At 43.5% G+C, this 14,550-nt stretch overlaps 1 protein-coding gene and 2 pseudogenes across 1 annotated transcript in view; 2 read left to right on the plus strand and 1 right to left on the minus strand.

Moving 5' to 3' along the window:
* LOC102472779 (syntaxin-7 pseudogene) overlaps positions 1 to 2,818 on the plus strand; it is a 14,390-nt pseudogene extending 11,572 nt beyond the window's left edge.
* Positions 2,819 to 4,246: 1,428 nt separating this feature from the next.
* HSD17B11 (hydroxysteroid 17-beta dehydrogenase 11) overlaps positions 4,247 to 14,550 on the plus strand; it is a 29,312-nt gene continuing 19,008 nt past the window's right edge. Inside the window, exons 1-2 of the mRNA XM_006143265.3 lie at positions 4,247 to 4,574; positions 10,715 to 10,822. Coding sequence (XP_006143327.1) covers positions 4,365 to 4,574; positions 10,715 to 10,822 — 318 coding nt within the window. The 5' untranslated portion in view covers positions 4,247 to 4,364. The remainder of the gene's footprint in view (positions 4,575 to 10,714; positions 10,823 to 14,550) is intronic.
* On the minus strand, positions 12,127 to 13,901 carry LOC114006860 (60S ribosomal protein L22-like 1 pseudogene; annotated as a pseudogene).

Raw genomic sequence — 14,550 nt, forward strand, 5'->3', positions numbered from 1 at the left:
GATTTCTCGCTTTCTGTCTCTGTGTCTCTCTCTGTCTGGCAAGCCCACGTGCCCTATAGCAAAAACCTCAAAAAAAAAGAAAAAAAAAAAAAAACCCTTCACTCAAATAAAGTGCTTTAAAAAAAAAGTCAATCTGATTAATGTTATAACATAGGGATATAAGTATATATGTATTTTTTTTTATCTCTGAAAGACTTTTGAAAATTAAGTGGGATAATTTATGTGAGAAAAAATTTTAGGAAACTGTAAACGTTCTATATAATTGCTTTTACTTTAGTAAACTTGGATTGGGGGTATATGTTATAAAGTTGTAGCTGAGGGACCAGCAGTTAGTGTATTGACTATGTCATTGAACTCCCATGTAGTCGACCGCGGTTTGCATCCCGGACTTGTTGGCTTAAAACTCACACGGGACACGTGTGCATGTGTGCCCAAGATCCTGAGAGGAGAATGGAGGAGAAGGGATTGTGGCGTGGCCATCCCCCCTGGGGGGGGGGTGATTTTTCACTTTCTGTCTCTCTCTGTCTGACTAGCGCACGCGCCCTATAGCAAAAACCTCTCCAAAAAAAATGTTGTAGCTGATACTCAGAATTTTTGAGTGTTTTTCTACTTTTGTGGAACTGTCACTACCTTTCCAGCCTCTATGGCAATGCAGGGCTGCTTAAATAAGAGGTAGAAGTAAATACAAATGTTCTGTGAACTCCAATTTTTTGTTATCTTCCTGGCCCTTAAATGCAAAGGTTGACTGTTTGCCTCCTACAAACAAAAGCCTTCCCAAACACTGGACTGTCTTGCACAACACTCAAATTCAGTTACTATATATAACTGAACTGGGAAATAAAAATAAGGCATGGTTGGGGGTGTGCTTGTCCTGTGGGTTAGTGGTTGGGGAAGCCAGATCCCACATGGAGATCCCACAGATGGAATTCCAAACTCTGTGGCTTGAAGAACAAGCTGGGTGTATGTGCATGTGTGCCCCAAATCCCAGAGAGACGGAGTGATGGAGGAGAAGGGATTTTAGTGTGGCCGTATCCCATGGGGGTGACACAGGGATGCAGTGGTACAGGGATGATCAGGCCCAAGACCCATGGAATATAGGTTCTTGTCTCATGCTTATGAAGAATTAAAGACTCAGGAACCAGAAGTTAGCGTAATGGCTATGTCGCTGGACTCCCACGTAGTTGACCGCTGTTCGTGTCCAGGACCCGGTGGCGAAAAACTCACACCGGGCGCGTGTGTGTGCATGCCCCAGATCCCAAGAGGAGAATGGAGGAGAAGGGATTGCAGCGTGACCATCCTTCCTGGGGGATGATTTCTCGCTTTCTGTCTCTCTGTCTCTCTCTGTCTGGCGAGAGCATGCGCCCTATAGCAAAAACAAAAAAAAAAAAAAGAATTAAAGACTCAGACACAGAGACAGGATAATAAAGTAGAGTTTACCAAGAATGGTGTGGATCCCAGAAAATAGATTGCCAAAGAGAAGCTGAGGTGGGGGTAGCGTGTTTACCTGAATCAGAGAGCTTCTTGTGCATGCATTCCCCTTGTGACAGGAGTCACAAGGGGCTTTTTGTGCTTGCATTCTCCTTGTGGTAGGGGTCACATGTCCTATAGGTATGTTATACTTTAGGGTGGTCCCATAGTCATGAGACCCTATGTAATGGTGGGTAATTGGAAACTGGTTTGTTCAGAGGCTGTTAATTTGGAAAAGGTCACTAACTCGGTTACCTTTGAGGGCCTGGTGATCCATATCTTGGAATTCATCCTCTAGAATCAGGAAAGTCCCACCCATCGGGGAGTGCCCTGCCCCACTCCAGTCTTTGTAATAATGCTTTTACATTACCTGCGTGTCCTGGAGTATGTCTGTCTGAGTTTTGGGTTTTTGTCTAATTAAATCCCATTGCAAGAGGCCATGAATGCCTTTTTTTTTTTTTTAAGAATTATTTATTTAATTTTATTTATTAGTATTATTATTATCTGTTTAAATTTTGTTATAGGGAGACTGTGGGTGGAAGGAAGTGCAAGAGGTGAGGGTGACTGCTCAGAAAGACTGCACAGCCCACCAACATCCAGGAGTAGGTGGGGACCCCTCCCAGCTGGCTCACCGCATCTGGTCCAATATCCAGATCATACAATGCCCTGTGGAAATACAAAGGACTCTCAATCAACTTGAAACACCTAGAGAGTCACATGAATTGAGGCAACAGCTGCAATAGAAGCGCTAACCAACTTGCCAAAGAAAAAGATAAGTGCTTTCGAGTTTGAATCTCTGCCCACCACACCCACTGAACAGCGTCGAAGGAAAACACAGAAGGATCGCTTAGTGGCTGAATTCACAAGGTCACTGACAAACTTCCAAAAGGTCCAGAAGCAAGCTGCTGAGAGAAGAAAAGAGTTTGTTGCTGGAGTAGGAGCCAGTTCCAGAGTATTTGGTGGATTTCCAGAGGATAGCTCAAAAGAAAGGGAACTTGTATCCTGGGAAAGTCAAACTCAACCTCAAGTGCTGGTGCAGGATGAAGACATTACAGAGGACGATCTCCACCCTATTCATGAGAGAGTCTTCCATCGGGCAACTTAGGCTGATAACATGGATATTAGTGAAATATTTAAGGACGTGGGAATGATGATTCATAAACAAGAAGATGTGTTAGATAGCACAGAAGCCAGTGTCGGAAGTGCAGAGGTACACGCTCAACAAGCAAATCAACAGCTGTCAAGAGCAGCAGGTTACCAGTGCAGACCCAGGAAAACTCTGTGTATCATTTCTGTCCTTGTCGTCGTAGTTGTGACGGTCATTCTCAGTGACACTGAAAAGCTAAAATAATAAAGGAGCACACTACTGTACTACATTATCTAAATTATGTAGGGAGAGTCCTTTAATCATGTTTTTTATTATTATTATTTTAAAGCAGTCACGTATGGTTCCTCATTTTTATGAGGGTGAGAGTTTGCTTTTGGCTTACATTGGTATTTTCCAGTACTGAAAGTTTTTCTAAATGTCTTTGCTGGTATACCTTTTGTGTTTTTCAATTTAATAACAGTCCAGTTTCCCCCCCCACATTACAGATACCTTCCATTTGTAAATGAGTGGTCCTGTTGGATTTCGTTTTTGGAATTAGTAAATGGAAAGTCTGTCTGCTCTGTATGCATCTCTCTTGTCAGTGTGTAACATGGACCCAGCTTATGTTACTTCAATTTAAAATCTCAAATTTAATCTTTGGGCCAGCAGAGAAAGTATTCTCAAAACTTAAAAGAAATGAACATATCTGTTTGTGGTTGTTTTATTTATTTATTTATTTTCTGGTTCCCAACAGCACCAACAATGTAATTCACTCTTACTGCTGGTTTTCTTTTAAGACCCTTGTTCACTCTGAAGGCCCCAATCCCTTCTCCATTTTCCTCTCAGGATCTTGGGCATGCACGCACACGCGCCCCGCGTTAGTTTAAGTCATGGGGTCCAGGACTCAAACCGTGAGCGACTGTGTGGGAGCCCAGCGACTTAGCCATTATGCTAACTGCTGGTCCCAAAACATAAGTGATCTTTAGGCAAAGTAATTTTCTACTTTATTGTTCCTTCTGAATGAAGTGATGTATTAGCCTGGATAAAGTTACAACTAGTCAAGTGCAACGAATTTTTTTTCTTGATAAACTCTAACAGGTAGAGTGGAAACTGGCTATCCAAATACACCTCGTTGTGGACATAATCCCTTCTAACAAGAGACTTTGTCTTGGAGTTTGAGATCGCTGACCTTGAAAGGACAAACTTTCCTCGGTCCTCCAGAAACTGTGTTTAGTTCCAACTGAAATGTGATGGAGGGTCATTTCTGAGTCGGGCACAGCCCAGCTGGCCCTTTCAGGATCCTGTAAGTAGGAATCCGCATTTGTGTCCCTTTTCCAGTGATGGGCAACCGTCCACTTTCACAGCCGCCGCGGGACTGCGGACGCAGCGGGTCATCCCTGTAGGAGACGGCGCTGGACGGAACCGAGGGAAACGAGCCAGCCACGCACTCTCCGAGGTCGGCCTCCGAGACGGGGAGAACACGAGCAAACCGCCATCGTGGCCGCACACACCTCCCGGGGGCTGCGCAAAGCAGAAGGAGGAAGTCTTGCCCTGATCGCGACTTTTGTCCCTCCCAGATTTCTGAGCCAGCGAGCATGTCGCTTCGCGCTGCAGCCCGAGCCAATTGCAAAAGCCCTTGCAAAGCCCAGCCCAGCGGAAGGAACGGTCTGGGAGTTGTTTGTTTCTCTTTGATGAAGGATCTCTTCCTTCTGTGCATTTACTCTCCGGGGTGTTGGATCGGTCACCCCGCTGCGGGCGTTTTAGAGAGGCTGGCCAAGGACAGCTCCCGGAGCTGGCGGCAAAGAACAGGATGAAATTCCTTCTGAACTGCCTCCTGCTTCTGCCCTACCTAATCCTCTGCTCTTTAGAGTCTTTGGTGAAGCTTTTTATTCCAAAGAAGAGAAAATCGGTCTCCGGAGAAATCGTGCTGATTACGGGAGCTGGGCATGGCATTGGGAGACTGACTGCCTATGAATTTGCCAAACTTAAAAGCAAACTGGTTCTCTGGGATATAAATAAGGTAATCGTGTTTCACTTTCTGGTACCTTTAATCTGCGGGCAGGTCTGCATTTAGCCAGCATCTGATACCTCCCAGCATCTGTATATAAAGTGTGTGTTGGGGGGGGAGAGTCCAATTGCCATTGTACAGCTGGGGGTCACACGAATTAACTAACGTGATTAAGATCACATGATGAAAGGACCCGGAGGCTATAAGATTCCTGTCACTGTCTGTCGCTAACTTGACATTGTGAATCAATCTTCACCTTCTCCTCCTGAACCCGATTTCACTGGCCCCTGTATCTTAGTCATGGGGAAAAGTGATAGTTTTAGCTAGTGTATTAAAAGAGTACGACGCTTGTACCTGTTATGAGAAAGTCCTACTTTCTGTTACGGAGGTAAGTGGTTTAAAAAATTACCTCCAACAAAAAGCAATGCTATTCTGCCAGTTATTGCCAAGAGTCAACTTTTTTTTTTTTTTTTGGAGAGGTTTTTGCTATAGGGCACGTGCGCTCGCCAGACAGACAGAGAGAGACAGAGAGATAGAAAGCAGGAAATCACCCCCCAGGGGGGATGGCCACGCTGCAATCCCTTCTCCTCCACTCTCCTCTCGGGATCTTGGGCACGCACGCACACACGCCCGGCGTGAGTTTAAGCCACCGGGTCCGGGACTCGAACCATGGTCGACTACATGGGAGTCCAGCGACATAGCCATTACGTAACTGCTGGTCCCAACCAAGAGTCAATTTTTAAAATCATTTCTGAGTGAAAACAGTCAAAAAGAAAAACAAATAGAACTTCGATGTAATTTTTACCCAGGGCGGGTGTGTATATATATATATATATATGTATATATATATATATATATATGTGTGTGTGTGTGTGTGTGTGTGTGTGGTGTGTGTGTGTGTGTGTGTGTTTCTAATGAAGTTAGAATGATAGGGGCTGATCCCATATCCCAGTGGTTAAGGGCAAGAGAGCCAGACCCCACATGGCTGCAAGTGGTTGGGATCCTGTCATGGGGACTTGAAAACAATGCACTGGGCATCCTGACAGGATAGAAGAGGGAGGGGAGAGTACTGCAGCATGGCCATGCCCTGTCGGGAGTGCTTTCTGCCCTCCTCCCCCACCTCTCTTGGGGAGTTCACGCACCCTCTGGCTACTAAAACAAAGAAGGAAAGAAATGACCGTGATAGTATGCAATAGTTGTTCGTTTGAATGTTCTTATTTGGGCAAATAAAAAGTTGGCAACCCCAGTTCAGTATACACACTCAATTTTTCTTAGGATTTTATAACTTTTAAATGGACAGAGTCTGAGAACCACCAAACCTGACTGGGGAACGGTATGGTCTGAGTTTGGAGCATTCCACGGCAAAGACCCCAGGACATAGAACTCTCGGGCTGGCTACTATGTGGAGAATGAGAGAGAAAGTGCAGTTTAAGATTGTTGTCAGATCAGGCTGGAGGGGTTGGGAGGGGGCCAGGTAAGTGCTTTTCACCTGGGGTACAAAGATAGATCATTCCTAGGGCCAACTTCTCAGATGAACTCTGTATCCAAATATTATATCTCAATCTCCAGATGCCAGGGACTGACGTCTTCTTTTGTTTGTTTTAATTGCCGGAGGACATGAGCGTTTGCCTGACACACAGAGAGAAAGCACCCCTCGATGGAGCTTGGCCACACTGTACTACATTTTCCTCCATTGCTCTCCATGCTGTCAGGGTTTGGGGCATGCACACACACATGCCTGGTATGTTTCTCAAGACGCCAGGCCTGGGATTTGAACTGTGGTTGGCCATGTGGGATCTAGCTCCCAGTGAACAGCACCTAACTGCTGCACTACGGGCACAGCCCAGCATCTTTCTATTCATCGTTAAGGCTACAGAAAAGCAATGTTACTTTAGGAAAGAACAGCGAGGGCTTCAGCTTTGTGGTCCTGTGGGACTGTACCATGGATTAATCACTGGACTTTGTATAGATAATCACTTCTGTACCATTCTCATCCCTATGCCTGATTAGATAGCTTGGAACGATGAACTCATAGGGAGTGGAGAACACACAGTACACACTTACTTAAAGACTTTAGAATGGGGACCAGCAGATAGCATAATGGTTATGTCGCTGGGCTTCCACACAGTCCATGATGGATCGAGTCTCGGACTCTGTGGCTTAAACCTCAGGCCAGACGCATGTGCAGACATGCCGCATGGCCCAAATCCTGAGAGGAGAATGGAGGGGAAGGGATTGCGGCATGGTCATCTCACTTGCTGTCTCTGTCTCTCTGGTGAGTGTGCGTGCCCTATAGCAAAAACCTCTCTTAAAAAAAAAAAAGACTTCAGAATGAAAAAGTAAATTAAATTTTTTAAAAAAGTGAAGAATCAGGAAAACATTTAAAAATTTTTAATTATTTTATTTATCATCATTATCATTTTTTAATCAGCTACAGGGCATGTGTGCACACCAATGAGAGAGAGAAAGTAAGCCACCAGGTCTGGGTCTCAAACCACGGCGGGCCCTGTGGGAGTCTAGCACCTCAACCACCACGCCACCTGCTGTCCCCAAACATTTAAATTTTTGACAATCTATATAATTGGGGGAAGGGTTTTACTTGTGATAATGCGGGGCAACAAGTGATAAGTAAAAACTAAAGGAGAACCAGGATTAAAGTGTAACTGGGGCTGGCTCCACAGTGCAGTGGTTAAGCGTAGTGCATCGGAAGCTGGATCCCATGTGACCAACTGCAGTTCAAATCCTGGCCCTGGACACTTGAGAAACATTGATGCATATGTAGGTGTGCCCAAGGTCCTGACAGAAAGGAGGAATGGGAGAAAAAGGATTGTGGTGTGACATACCCCTTGGGGGAGGGGGCTTTCTCACTCTCTCTGGCTAGCACATGCACCCTCCGGCAATTAAAAAAATAATTATAAAAGTAAAAAATATGTGACAACTGAGTCTAACGTGTTAGCAGAAGGTCCCCAAGAGAAATCTTAACGAATTCTGAGCAATTCCACTGTGTAGAGAAAAATTTTAACCCTAAAGGTCTGCTTACTTCTAATTTCTTACCAAATGAATGTGGGGCTATCTGAAGTGTATCTTGGAGGAATCTAGAACGTAAATGTATTGCACAGAGCAGAGATTGGAAAGCAGACCTTGGACCTAGACGAGGAAGACTGGAGAAACGGGGCAAAGGTGAGCCAGCGAAAGCGGAAGGCACCTGAACCTCCACACCCTTGGCCACAGGTGGCTGCACAGCCGACCCGTGGCAAGCACGTCTCTAAGATGGAGTGAATGGAAAGTGGGTTTTTATTGTAAAATGTATTTAGAGGGATTTTGTCCGAAATAACATTTTAAATAAAGACCTAAAACAGCAATACAATATACTTTTCTTAAAAAACCTTTTTTAAGAGAGATTTTTGCTATAGGGCACATACATTCCCTGAGAAACAGAGAGACAGAAAGGGATAAATCACCACCCGGGGGAGAGGGGGGGATGGCCACACCGCAACCCTTTCTCCTCCATTCTCTTGGGATTTGGAGCACCCACGCACAGGTACCCAGCATGAGTTTCAAGCCTCCGTGTTCAGGACTCGAACTACTTTTGACCATGTGGAAATCCAGTGATATAACCATTATGCCACCTGCTAATCTCAAAAAATGTGAGGTAAAATATATATAACATAAAATTTATCACTTAAGCCATTCGGAAGTGTACCGCTCAGTGGCATTAAGTACATTTATATTATTATGTAATGATCACTACTATCTCTCTCCAGAAGTTTTCCTCTTCGCAAACCAAAATTCTGTACCTGTTCAACAGTAACTTCCCAGCTCCGTCTCACATAGCTCCTGCAACCACCATCCTACTTTCTGTCTCTGTGGATACTCTAGGTACTTCATATAAACAGAATTATACAATATTTATCCTTTCGCACCTAGCTTTTTTTTAAAAGGTTTTTGCCATCGGCATGTGCACTCACCAGACAGAGAAAGAGATGGACAGACAGACAGTGAGAGGGAAAGTGAGAAATTACACCCCAGGGATGTCGCTTTGCCTCCATTCTCCTCCTGGGATTTTGGGCACAAACGCACACAAGCCAGGTGTGATTTTGCAGCAACCAGATCCAGGATTCAAACCATGGTTAGCAAAGTGGGAGTCGAGTACCTTAACCACTATGCTACCTGCTGGCCCTGTGTCTGGCTTAGTTTATTTAGCATAATGTCCTCAGAGTTGTTGAAGTATATGTCAGAATTTCACTCCTTTTAAGAAATATATTAATAAAATATACTTGGGCAGCAGGTGGTATAGTGGTTATGTTGTTGGACTCCCACATGGTCCACCACAGTTTTAGTCCCAGACCCAGAGGCTTGAAACACACTGGGCGTGTGTGCGTGTATACCCAGAATGCCAAGACTAGAATGGAGAAGAAAGGATTGCAACATGGTCATTTCCCCCCTGGGGATGATTTCTCGTTTCTGTCTCTCTGTCTGTCTCTCTCTCTAACTCTCCAGCAAGTGTACACACCCTATAGCAAAAATCTCTCTCAAAATAAACAGATAAATAAAACATATTGAAAAAATTTATTACCAGAGGGCCACATATGCTAGCTTGCCAGAGAGAGAAGGAGGAGAAAGCATCCCCCCAAAGGCATGGTCACATTCGAAATCCATTCTCCATTTTTCCATCCTGTCGGGACTTTAGGCACTCATGCACATGCACCCAGTGTGTTTTTTAAGCCTCCAGAACCAGGACTCAAACTTCATGGTTGGCACCGTGTGATCAGCTGCCTTGACAACCAGAGGTTTGCCAATAAAATGTACTGTTAAAGGAAAGCGCTAGGAGCCCCCCAGTTCAAATCCTGAACCCTGCAACTTGAAAATATGCTGGGCACAGGTATGTAAGTGCTCAAAATCTCAAAACAAGAGAGAAATGGATAAATGATGGTGGTGGGACCACCCCTTAATGGGAGATACTTTATCCCAACCCCTCCTCATCTGTCTCTGACAAGTGCAAATTTAAAACAACAACAACAACAAAATGTTTAACTCTGCTGGTATTTTTTCTGGATTCTTAACTCTAAAAAAAATTTCTAAGCAGGGGCTGGGGGGTGGGGAGGGTAACAGGTGTGTGACCGATAAGGTGCTGGATCCCACATGGCCAACTCAGCCATTGGAGTCCTGGACCCAGCTGCTTGAAAAAAATATGCCGGGCCCCTGTGCTTGTGTGCCCACTCAAAATTCCAAGAGGGGAATGTAGAAGGGATTGTGGCATGGCCACTCCCCCCTGAGGGTGATCTCTCACTCTCTCTCTCTCCCCCTCTCCCCCTCTCTCCTCTCTCTCTCTGTGTCTCTCTCTGGCAAGTGTACGTGCCCTATGGCTAAAATCTAAAAAAATAAGAGAGAGAGAGGAGGTGCTAAAAGCTGCCGCTTAGGTACAAGAAGGCAGCGTGAGGTTTACTCAAGACCTTGCTGTCCCTAGAGGAGTAAGAGTTCCTTATTATTGAGTACTCTGGTTGGTGGGGAGATCGGAATGAAAGGAAAACACCCCATAGCAAGCTTACGACACAATATGCTAATTCTTCCCATGGCTGTCCAGATTTAGTTCTTCTGCAGCATTAGTTGTTGTTTTCTAGCAAATGTGTACAATGGGGTTCTTCTCTGTAGATAAAGGTGTGCGTTCACCTGGGGTCTGTCCTTTGTCCATCACCTGGCCATTTTGTGGTTTGCAAAGTTCACAGATTAGACCTCTATCCAAGATGTCTTTTGAAATATCTTAAACTAAAATGGTTTAAAAACTAGAAAAAAATACTTAAATTTAAAAACTTAAAAACTTAAAAATCAATCAAAAGCTAGCAAACAAGCAAAAAATAAAAACAAACTCCTATGGTATGACCCTGAACTTAAGGTAACTTGACATTAATAACCCCAGGGCCAGCCCTGTGGCCTAGTGGTTGACGAGGCTGCCTTTCACATAGCCAATAAAATGTCAGTTAAAAACCGAGAGCAAAAGGTGCCTGTAGCCTTCCCCCAAATGTGTGTCCGTTAAATTCTTGGCCAATTTCCGTTACAAGGCTCTCTCTCTCATTACTGCCAGCTGTTGAAATTTGGTATTGAGGTGCCTGTTGTTAATTTTGTTCTTTCGCCTTTTCTGTTGCTTTTCCTAGCATGGAATTGAGGAAACAGCCGCTGAATGCAGGAAACTGGGGGCCAAGGCCCATGCCTTTGTAGTCGACTGCAGTAACCGGGAAGACATTTACAGCTCTGCAAAGAAGGTGAGTTATTTCACTTTTAGTTACAATCCCATCATGTTGGAGCACGGAGGCATTTTGGAGATGACCCACTCTTTAAGAAACTTGACCATTCCACGTTAGATGTTTCTCATCTTTAAAGGACACTTAAGGAGTGCTGCTTCGTTGAATTTTGAGAATGTAAGTGACACAAATAATGAAATGCTATAAAATGCATTATATAATGAAAGTCTCTAATAAGGCTTTTTCTTTCTCTTTTTTTTTTGGGGGGGGGAGAGGTGTTGCTATAGGGCGCGTGTGCTCGGCAGACAGAGAGAGAGTCAGAGAGACAGAAAGCAGAAAATCACCCTCAGTGGGGAGATGGCCATGCCACAATCCCTTCTCCTCCATTCTCCCCTTGGGATCTTGGGCCCGCGCACACACACACACACACACACACACGCACCCGGTGTAAGTTTAAGCCACCGGGTCCAGAACTCGAACCATGGTCGACTGCGTGGGAGTCCAGCAACATAGCCATTATGCTAACTGCTAGTCCCTCTAATAGGCTATTTTCGACCTTTCTCTCAATGGTCTGACAGACTACTGTAGCACTATTTCTAAATAATTATGACTCGATTAATAGGTAACTTTTACTTGGAACACATTGGATTCAAATGCATATGACTCTAAGGTCTTGCATTTAAGAAGCTTACTTATTCAAAGAACTGTAAAAATAACAAGATATTCTTGCACTGCTAGCCCTTGGAGCCATGGTACTCCAGTCTTATAAAAGTAGAGCTTAAGATCTGGCACTGTTGCCTAGTGGTTAGGGAAATTAGCTCCCCCCATAGTCAACCAGTGCTCAAGTCCAGGCAACTTGAAAAACACACCTGGCATGTGCACATATATGTCCAAAATCCCGATGGGACGGAGGAATGGAAGAGAAGGGATTGTGGCATGAGCACAGATTGGAGGGTGCTTTCTCCTCTCTCTCTCTCTCTCTCCCTGTCTCTCTGTCTCTGGTGAACACATGTGCCCCTTGGCAATGAAAAAAAAAAGAAGAAATTAAAAATAGAAGTTAAGCATCAAGATTCAGTAATCTTTCTTTTTTTCTTTCTTTCTTTTTTTTTTGGTTGCTTTGTTGTAGCTTAATATCTTTTATCGTGAATAAAGTCATAGAAAATTGTTTGGTTTAGCTCTCAGCAGCCCGCTCCTGAGCTCTGAGGAAGCTTGCCTTCTTCTGGGCTACCTAATCTTTCTTCTGGGCAAGGGACATCTTGGGATGATTCCACCTCTTCTTTTTAACTTCTTTCTTGGGTTTCTTTTCATAGACTGGGTTCTCTCATATAGCAGTGTGAGCTTTCTTCTACGTCTCCTCCATCTCTGAAGTTACATCGTTCTTTATGTACTGAATGTTTCTTGTAGGCACCTTCATCTTCTTCCATCAGGTAATGCATATAATCTGCAACGTTCTGGCCCATGATGTGCTTCCGATGGACTTCTGCATTAAATTCCTTGCTTTTAGAATCATAACCAGGGAATCGTTTGGTACTGTGAGGAATTGATGGACCTCCATCCACTGCTCCCTTCAGGGCCCCCAAAGCTTTATTGCCAGTGGTAGTTCTGGCAAGGCCTGCATCCAAATAGCAGGTGAAGGTACCAGTTTGACCATCGATGCTTTTTCCATTGTACTTGTCTCCGGTCACTTCCACTTGACCTTCATAGATCTTGTCCATGCCAACCCTATTGAGAAGCCTGTGGGCCCGCAGCAGGCCAGTACAATATGCTGCAGCATCATTTGTCAGGCCAGCCTTCGCACCGTATTTAGGTAGTTCACGTGCGTAAGCTGCACAGACTATCATATCCCCTTCTATACGAGCATGAGCGATCTGACAAATGACATCTCTGTTAGTTACACGAGCTATCGACCTGTATTTGGGTGTGCTGTACTTATTTTTATCCTGGATCACCAAGCGTTTCTGAGCACAGTAATCAGTTTTACCCTCTCGTTGTCTTCTAAATTTCACTTGATATCTCTTAAAGTAGGCCTTATTCTTGACAACTTTAACAAATCCCATCCTGCGGAACAGAGACCTGTGGCCGCAGCCAACCTGAAGGCCCACAGCACTACAGGATTGGAAGAAAGCTCTTTCTTTTTTTTAAGAGAGTTTTCTTAACTATCAGTAATCTTTCTTATTTGAAGGTTTTAGTACTGATTATGTTAGAATTCAGAAGATAGGACAATAATCTTGACAAAACTTTTATTACCTGTAATCATTCCGTATTGATAGCTTCTATAGTTTGGTGGGTGCTCTCTGCTGCTCTTGATAGCTGGCCTTATTTGTTTGCTTATACTTCCTCAACTAAGATCATCTTACCCGTGATAGCTGCAGTAATCTTTGAAATCTGGCCTTCACGGCTTACATAAACCTTTCCACATAATCATTTTGATTTTTCTTTTCTTTTTTTTTTTTTTACAAGCAGTGATTTTTATTCATTCATAAACTAAAAGTCTATTTCCAGATGATTCTCTCTCATGTATCCTCTCTGTTTTACTTAGTAAGCAAAGCCCAGTAAGGCGAGGCTTCAACTAGTCCTCAGACTCTGACCCTTCTTCATCTTGACTATTCTGTAAGTAACGAAGTTCATAAGTCTCCTTGTCAGATGCAACCACACGAAGCCAATCATGAAGGTTGTTCTTCTTAAGGTATTACTTGGTGAGGTATTTCCAATGCCTTTTAGAGAACTGTTTCTCAGAAACAACTGTGATTGCATTCTTGAGGCATTCAATGTGAACTACGTTTCCAAGGCTGCCAGTTTTCCCATTGACTTTAACGTTTTCCCACAGAAACTCTTCAAAATTTCCAGAGTCAAAAATTCTGTCTTCTACTAGATGAGTAAGGTTCAAATTAAACTTCCAGGTTGACCTCTTAGGCTTCTTGTCTTTCTGCGGCGCCATCTTGGCAGCCAGCTGTGCGGTCAGAAAGCCACTTTGATTTTTCAAATATCTTTCTTCTGACTCAATACCAAAGTACAGATTTAATTACCAAAAGAAAAGTCACACCCATACCACATGTATATATTAGAAAAACATACATATATGGGGCCAGCAAGTGGTGTGGTGGTTAAAGGCGCTGGACTCCCATATGACCAACCATGGTTGGAATCCTGGCCCTGGTGGCTTGCTTTCTCACTCCTCACTCACCCACTGTCTCTCTCTGGTCAAGTTAGAAACAAAATAATAATGATAATAATAAATGAAATGAAATAAAATAATTTTTAATACAAACATACATGTTTATATTATTTACTGCATATTTCTATTTCCTCATAGACACCTCAAAAGGTCAAAAAAAAAGAACTTCAATTGTGTTATTTACAGACAGGCCAAAATGAACATGTACAATGATTTATGATGATAATGACAGCAATAGCAGTTTACTATGTGTACCAGATAGTGCTGGCTCTTTTTTAGAATTTTTAAAAATATAATTTAATTTATTTATTTTTAATTTTGCTATAGGACACATGTGCTCATGGTGTGGGGGGGATTGAAAAAGCAAGCTGTTAGGTTCAGGACTCAAACCCCAATTTACCATGTGGGAGTCCAGCACCTTGACCACCATGCCACCCATTGTCCAATGCTGGCTCTTCTATAGACATTATTTCATTTTTTTTTTCCTACAACAACTCAAAGGAAAACTAAATTATTGTCTCTATTTTACAAAGGAAGAATTGAAGTTTTTTCGAGGTTAATGAAGTCATTCAAG

Source organism: Tupaia chinensis, unplaced genomic scaffold (assembly GCF_000334495.1).
Source record: "Tupaia chinensis unplaced genomic scaffold, TupChi_1.0 Scaffold000094_1, whole genome shotgun sequence".
In the NCBI taxonomy this organism is placed as follows: Eukaryota; Metazoa; Chordata; class Mammalia; order Scandentia; family Tupaiidae; genus Tupaia; species Tupaia belangeri.